At 30.7% G+C, this 8,865-nt stretch overlaps 1 protein-coding gene across 4 annotated transcripts in view; it reads right to left on the bottom strand.

The window, feature by feature from the left end:
- Positions 1-8,865, bottom strand: part of LOC102670998 (14-3-3 protein zeta) — a 17,144-nt gene that overhangs the window by 2,977 nt on the left and 5,302 nt on the right. The window contains exons 1-4 of one of the 4 annotated variants that reach the window (XM_006620409.2): positions 6,431-6,754; positions 1,768-2,075; positions 985-1,108; positions 9-172 (exon numbers count right to left, since the gene is read on the bottom strand). In XM_006620409.2, coding sequence (XP_006620472.1) covers positions 9-172; positions 985-1,108; positions 1,768-2,067 — 588 coding nt within the window. In that variant the 5' untranslated portion in view covers positions 2,068-2,075; positions 6,431-6,754. Of the gene's footprint in view, positions 1-8; positions 173-984; positions 1,109-1,767; positions 2,076-6,430; positions 6,756-8,865 lie in introns of those variants that run through there. The other 3 variants (XM_006620410.2, XM_006620411.2, XM_006620412.2) reach the window with 3 other exon arrangements.

Genomic DNA, 8,865 nt, shown 5'->3' with positions numbered 1-8,865 from the left:
AATTATACCTGTTTGGCCAGCTGGCAGGCCTTGTCTGGAGAGTTGAGGATCTCGTAATAGAAAACGGAGAAGTTGAGGGCGAGACCTAGCCTGATTGGGTGGGTAGGCTGCATCTTTGACTTGCTGATTTCGAACGCATCCTGGTATGCCTTCTGGCTGTCGTCTACCACGGCTGAATATATTATGTGCAAAATTATCAACAAAATGTCAACGATTTAAAAATTGTTGATATTTTGAATTTTCAACTGATTTTGTCTCGATACATGATTATCTTTAATGTTTCATAAACAATAACAACATATTATAATGATATTAATAATAAATAAAATATAAAAAACCCAATATATTTCAATAATAAGTTTCAATCTAATCTTTTAAAAGAATACTTGCATATTATTGTATGAATCAAACTTACAAAAATGCAACGAAATTAATAAACATATAAATAACATTCTTTGTCATTATCGAGAAAAATACATGGCATTAAATTCCATCAACGCTTTAGAATTATTTTTCTGTTCAAATATATCACTATATAAAAATAGTCTGATATATGATGAACAATCTTGGAATTTTTCAAACCTTTTCGAATCTAAGAATGTAACAGAACAGTAGATTCAGCAAAGAACATCTGCCATTGCAGCTGTGCTTCCTTTTTTTCTGAACTATAGCTACGGGAACGAACGCAGGTACGAAAGTATTGTGCGATAGCTTTCTATTCGAAGAAAAACGCACATTGATCCTCTCGTACGAATTCAATGTCACATTATAGACAAAAATATCTTCTACTGGTTTTATATCTTGATAAGATATAGTGATGCAAAATAAAAAAAGAAAAGAGAAACAAATTCCCTGGATTGTATCAATCCTTTCTTAAGATTGTCGATGAAGAATTAATTTCAGCTATAAATGATTATTAATCAGGATCCGTAAAATTTGTAATTGTGAAAGCGTTATTAATATTATGTGTTATTAAATACATACCATTTCTAGTTTCTCCGGTAGCAACTTCTGCGAGATACCTGTAGTAGTCGCCTTTCATCTTGAGGTAGAATACTTTACTCTCGGCATTACTAGCCTTGGGGATCAGGTACTTATCAAGGAGTCCCTGTAACATGAAGACATAATTAGTTTCTGTTTTTTTATTAATTTTTGTCACTTATGTAGCGCAAGACAAAGATAAAATAGAAATAGAATAGAAATATAAATGTAAATATTATATATAAATATGTGAATAGATAGAATGCTAAATGTCTTATAATCTTTTTCCATTTTCCAAAATCAATATCATTTGCATTTGTTGTCATACACTTGTTTTACTTAAATCAATTCGATTTAGACACTTCAGATTAATCCTGATTCAGAAAGATATTCTCTTAGAAGTGCTGGAATAAACTTTGTTACGCTTGCTAAACGATGGGAAAGGATAGTAAGACGAGCTACTAGACGATGCGAGTGGTAACCAAGTCATGTGAAATTCAAACCAATGAGTGATTTTTATTCTTCAACCATAGAAATATGCAAACGCGATAAAAAGGATCGTTCGGTGTAAGATAATCAGTTGATAAAGACAACAACTGTTTTGCAAACACATTAAATCCATCATGTCAAAATGTTTCAAGATATCTACATATCGTAATCGATCGTATGCATGTTCGAGTGATCGACTTTCCAATGACGAAAAGGAAAAATATATATAAATTCGTTATTTTTTTATTTATATATGGTCAAAATTGTAACAATAAAGAAATAAAAATAAATTCTTACCAATACATCGTAACAGATTTCACGTAGCTCCTTCTCGACCTTTTCCCGGTATTCCTTGGCCATTTGCTGTTTACGCTCGGAACCTTCAGTTTTCTGCTCAATGGAGGAAATTACTCGCCACGAGCTACGTCTTGCGCCAACGACATTCTTGTATGCTACCGACAACAAGTTCCTTTCTTCGTTCGATAACTCGACTCCCGTTTCGGTGACTGCCTTCATTGCGGCTGCCATATCATCATACCTTTCTGCCTGCTCGGCAAGCTTTGCACGCTGTACCAATTCTTCTTTGTCCACAGACATTCTGTTGGCTAAAAAACAAAAATCTCGAATGTATTGTGTGTATATATATTCGACATATAATCACAGAAAATTTAATTCGTAATAATTCGTAATAAATTCGGAAAATATAAAAAGAAATTGTTTTAAATCCGAAAGGAGAAGGAAAAAGGAAGAGAGAAGCGTAACGCACATGTAATACAAATGTAACGGTGCAACACAGTTGAATTAACACGCGACTTCAATGTCGTCAAGTTCCTTTTCTCGTCTATCCGGGAGTCGCTGGTACGCGTGTGAGAATAGATTTCACCGACGCGTTTAGAACACAAGATGACGTATATAAGTACACGAGCTGCACACGCGTTGTCCAACCTAACTGGCCTCGTTCGCACATAGCATCATAAGTATTAGCAAATTATTATATTCTTTATTCTAGAATCTACGAAAAGAATTTCTTTTCCCAAAGATTTCTATTAAAGTGCAATCAGAAATATTTTCTTTTATCTCGTATGACCACCTAACGATCATTGACAATAGATTTACCCGAAAGAGAAGTTTAGCCTTTGCCGACCTTGATCATGAACGTCGTGCATTTTTAACATTGAATAAAAAATTTTTACTTTCCGAAGATCAATAGAATCAAAAATCGAATACATTTCATTGATAATATATTTTTTATAATTTTTTCCTTTTATGATCAATTAATTGTATTAAAAAAATATATAAAACTATTCTATTAAAAACTAGAATTTTTAGTTAATTCTTTTGATATTTTTCATTTAATCACTTATCTAATTTTTTTCATTCTTTTTTATTCGAATTTATATTTAGTCATATTTAATTAGAATTTTATTTAGAAAATTGAAGGGAAAAAAATAATTTTAATAACAATTAAAATTTTATATAAAATGATCATTCCAAATTACAAATATAAAAAGAACACGATTCCTAATACACTATGATCTTTATTTACGTAGATATAATCATATAGCAGCGATGAGTCACTGGATTGGACCGCGTTACAACGCCAAACCGTAGTAGGCATACGTTTAAACATCTCGACTTCTTTTAACACACGCTTCACGTTCGTCGACCGTGCGCGCACACTTCTCAGAGTTTCGTTTTCGTACTTTTATGTATTTTATTTCATTATTTTCAAATTCGATAGTTTGAATGTTAATTTATAAAACATTAAAGATAATGGAGCATAATCAAAAAATATCTGAACAGAATACACGATATCAAATTCTTACGTTATGGCGCCCAATTCTTCCCCAATGAGTCACAATGACGAGAACATTGCGACGTAACTAAATGTTATATACATTAACATACACACATGATAATTAAAATTGGTTCAAGAAGTAACAAATCGCGATTATACACCAAATGCGAATACTATTCACAAGCATTTTCCATGAATGTCTTACGTTTCATTTGACTTTACGCAGAATCGTTTTCCATTCCTTTTCGTATCGATCATCCTCCTTTCTTTCTCGTACGCAAATAGCGCGCAAACTCCGTTCAATTCATTTCGAAATCTTGAAATCTAAAGAGAATCAGTCTAGACGAAAGAAATAATTTTCCACATTATGCAAAATAGATTAATCATAATGCAGAATCGTTTCATCATTGATTATTGAACTATCAAATTAAATGTAAGCGAAAAACGATATTGATCAAACAAAACAATTCTATATAGTAATTTTTCTTCACACAATATGACTATGGGTCATTTTACTTCAAACAACATTATAAAAAACTTCAAATTGTCATAAAAAAATAAAACTTATTTTATACTATATGTAATACCGATCAATTGTATGCGTTTGAAACTTGTTGAAAGATATATATTGCTTGTTAAAATGTCGAAACACTGTTATAGCGTCAATCGTTGGTGTTCAAGGTGAGTATTTTAAAAGCTGGAACGCAACGATCGATCTAATGTGTGTACGATATGTGTGTCCGTTATTAATTCTTCGAATAAAATATCTATATACTGTGCTACTTACAGTGGCAACGAACAACGGTGTTTTACGTATGAATTGATAAACATACATATTATTACGCAGATGTAAAGTTCTTCCAAGCGATTAATTCTAATATATGTATATATAAATTTTCGAATGTATAAAAATGTTTACAATGCTAATTGTATAGAAAAAATTGATTATGTATTGTTATTGTCACAATTGTTTGATTCAATAGAATCTTTAAGAACATCAAAAAAAAAGAATTTTTTATTTCTTTTAATAATAAACAAAAAATAGATACGATTTTCATATATTTTCAAATTGTGACATTCAATACAGACTAATACAAAATAATGTCGGATAAGATCTATGGAGGATAGAAGAACTAATAAAAAAATATGCTGTTCACGTAATATCTAAGATTAATCGTAGATTATAATGAGATATGCGCTCTCGCTGAAAATCATATTGATATGCGAATATTCAATATAATTTTATTCAATCGTGAGCTTATTAATTGATTGAGATTCAATTAAATATATCGAATAAATGATATATATTGATGTAACTGATATTGAGTAAAATACAATGTGACCATATATTGATTTCTTGAAAATTTTGTATTATTTCATATAATACTTATCATTGCACGATTATTCAATCACGATAAATATGATTTATGTAGATCAGATGGAAGGTCAAGTAGCCAAATTCTTCTTCGAAGAAACCCGGACGGAAATATTAAACCGGTAGGTGTATTCGACGTCCTATATTTAATCGCGCGCAATCACCTGGCTTTAGGTTAGCAGAGGCTCAGCGACACTGTTGCCGGATCTACAAGAGAATCGATGAGAAATCCCATGTTGCCAGTGAAATATTTCCGGCGCAAATTTTTCAAGCGAATGGAATATGACGAAACACAAATACTTAAGTTAACCTCAAAGCTTTTCCTACGTATGTAATTATCATAATAAATATTCACATGATTTTAGTATATTAAAATCTTTGCTTATTACTTATTTCAAAATAGATCATTTTTTTCTTTTTAAGTTTCCTTACACATCTATTTTTCTTTTTTGAAATATTACATTGACTTTCCACTATTACACATTTTGTACTTCATCATTATTAACTACAAATATGATAATGATAAAAAAATTACTACAATGTAATTACTATAATTGATTAAAATTATCTTAAAAATTATATAAATAAAATAAATTGTATCGAGAAACAAAATTATTAGAAAACATGATTACTTCAAACGATTTGATAACTGAAATTATCGAAATGAAAATAGTTAAAGATAAAGATGTCGCATGTATCTAAAAAAATGTGACATCCTTATTACATTGATAAAAATAAAAATTTTATCAGGCTTTGATTTATCTATATATATCTATATTACATTATATTATACTTTCTACGATAAAATACTTTTTTTTCAACATTCTTTGCTTATTTTTTAATTATTAGTTTTGGTATTTCAATTAAAAAATATCTTACCAAAATTATAATAAATAAATAATAGAAACTCTAAAAAAAAATTAATATCGACTTTATAACTCAAATACAATCAAAAAGCGAAAATATTTAATTTAGACACGTAAAGTGGAAGCTTCCGTGGGAGGTGAGGAGTAAAGCTCGTATTAGGCCGAAGGTCACATGCGCGAAACACTTCGAAATAAAAAAAAATTGCGTACATTTATCAAGTACGATTTGAGGTTATATTCGTAGTCGCATAGTTGAGCCGAAGAGGGAGCAGTCAAACGGAGCGCCACGGCGAGAGCGAAATTCTTCATCTACGTTCGCTCTCTTTCCTTCTTTCTCTCTCCTGCTTAACACGCCCTGACCCCGAAGCGTTCTAAACCGTTCATGTCGCGATATGGACAAGAACAATCCGAGGACAAAGAAACCAGGAACAGGAACAGGAACACCTTACTTCGGTGAAAAAGTAATTGGCGTCATCGCGGAAACTATACCGATTCATTTCTGCGTCGCAATATAATACCGCAGAAATCGATAACCAATTCACTCTTCTTCTCGGTCTGATTATAGAAAAACGCGATATCGAAACAAAATTTCTAGCACATTCTCGACATATTAATGTTCTAGAAAATAGTTAAATAAAAAAATACGAAAATGATCATTTATGTGACATGCAAAGACATAGAAAGAACAACTACGGAAACTGGAAGGTGAACTGGAAGAAGAAAGGGGGGGGGGAAGGGAAGGGAAGGGAAGATAGATAGATAAAGATAGAGATACATAGATAGATAGATAGATAGAAAAACAGAGAGAGAGAGAGAGAAAAGGAAGATTTAAGAATCGAGAGAAACTCGAAATAGATAAAGCGTCATTAAAGCAGACGCATAAAATAGAAGCAAAGCAACGAATTGTTGCAGAAATCTTACCTATAGTTAAAGTTTTTTGTACAATAAATACTTAAATAAATATACGATCAGCGTATCCCGTAATTTCACGCGAAATTAGGAAGGGGGCCGAAAATTGACTAGACTTCTAGTTCTTTTTTGTCTGGGGGATAAAGAGCGAGAGCGTATTACGCGGAGAAACTACGCCGGGTCTTTTTCCTCAGTCACACTCAGTTACGGTACCACACATCCCTCAGTGACCACTCCCGCACAACGACTGAGCCGGCAACGCTGCTCGTGGTGGGGACTCGGCGTGCCTCGTGCTGGGACTCGTCTTCGTTCGGTTCTAGTCGTCTCAAGTCGGTTTCTCTCGGTTTACCTCGTGGCCGAGCCGAAGTATTGATCGGTTCGCCCAGCATGGCCGGCTCGAAGAGGTTGGGTGGGGCAGTGCCGCACGGCTGTCCCTGTCCCGGGACGCCAACCACGGAATATGATGCGTCGTATTGGACTGCGTAACGCAACGCAAAAGTGCGTTGTATATTATGCTTATGCCTCTCACACTTTCCATGTCTTTTATATGCACTGTCCTTTTTTTTTTTCTTTCTTCCTACTATATATTATCCTTCCTTTTTCCCTGCAAACGAATCTTTCCATGTGATCTTGTTCTAATCATTTCTGAATTAAGTCAATTAGGCAAGCATTTCTTTCTTTCTTCATTTTCTTAATTTAAATTTTCATTTTTTCTTAATTATCTTAATATCTTTTATAAAACATTTTTCTTCCATAGTTCTCTCAAAAAATATGATAGAATTTTAAATATTAAATATTTTAAATTTTTTATTATTATACATTATTATAAAACTTTTTTCATACATTATTATAAAACAAAATTAAAAATATCAAGTAATAGATATCATTTGATTTCACTAAAATATAAATAAAATATAAACAATGAAAATTGATGTAAAAATTGAATTCTTAATGAAACGTAAAACACGTGCATAGTCACGTGATATACAGTTTTTGCCGGTGAATCATTTGGAAATTATATAATATATTTATTAATTACAACTATATAAAACTATTGATTGATCGTTTTAATTAAGTTACATTTATTTTATAGATAATAATAGATTTATAGATAATAATTTTAATTCTAAACTGTGTATTAACAACGAAATTTTGAAACTTTCTTCAAAATTTATTCGCTTCATTTATCATTTGCATTGATTATAAGATTTCTACTATTTAATTAATTTGAATAAAGGAAGAAATAAAGTAAAAAAAGAAAAGAAAACCAAGAAGAAAAATAAGAAAGAAAAATGATTTAGAAAGGATACATTTCTATCAAAACGAACTTCACTCAATAAGGAAGAAGAAACGAATAGAGAAGATTCGCATCAATGAGTGAAGAAAGTAGTAATTATAATGAAATATAATAGTTGTATCGAAAGACGAGCGCAAAAAAATAGGTAGATAGTCTTTGTCTCTAACTACCCGCTCCCCCGGTTGGCGAAGCTAAAATGAAATATTGATCTGCGGAGGCGCGCGCAACCCCTGCAACCGACCCGCCCTTCTTCCTTGGTCACCATTTTCAGTTGCTCACCCCCATCTCTTCTAACCCCTAACTGTTTTGTCATTTTCAAATCTTATAGAAATAATTTATTTTAGAAGTAATAATTTTTTTCTTTTTTGTTTGATTTTATTTTTCATATTTGATAAAAAATTTAAGATTTTTTCCAGATGTAATATATATTTTTTATCTCAATTGTTTTAGATAGCAATAAACAATTGAAAAAATAAAAAACAAGTTCAAATGTTATATTCTTTTTAAGTTTTTCGTTTATTTAAAAAACGATGTATTATTTCGATATTGAGAATATGGAAATAGATCAATATCGCCGAATTTGGTTTACTCTTCGAATATATTCAATACAAGCATTTAATTCGAAACGACAAATAGTTTGATTGAAAAAATAAAACAAAATAGCTTCATATATTATATATTGAATTATTGAATAAATCTGATTTTTACGAGCAACTATCGATCAACGTATGTATATACAAAGGAGCTTATGGTAATGCGCGTATTCGCATCAATTCAATCGTTGTTCAAATACTATATGTGATAAGACTCAATATTGAATAATTAGAATCAAAGAAATTACAACCAATACAAAAAGATTTTTTTAGATTTTTAATATAATGTGCTATAAATTATTATATCGAGAATTATCGAGAAATAATAATGATTCGATTATTAAAAAATTATTTAATTTTAAAAAATTATTAAATTTATTTTAGGAACTATATTAATATAGTTTAAATTTTAAGTTATATAAGTATATATAAATATATAACTATAAATGAATGTTTAAAAATCAATTGAAAAATATTTTAAACCATAGATTATAATAATTCTAAAAAGATGTAGAGATTGAAATGCTACATAAAAATATGTATTGACACATGACAAA

This window comes from Apis dorsata, unplaced genomic scaffold (assembly GCF_000469605.1).
Source record: "Apis dorsata unplaced genomic scaffold, Apis dorsata 1.3 scaffold_515, whole genome shotgun sequence".
In the NCBI taxonomy this organism is placed as follows: domain Eukaryota; kingdom Metazoa; phylum Arthropoda; class Insecta; order Hymenoptera; family Apidae; genus Apis; species Apis dorsata.
Note: the sequence above shows the minus strand (reverse complement) of the source record. Positions and strands in the feature narration are given on the sequence as shown.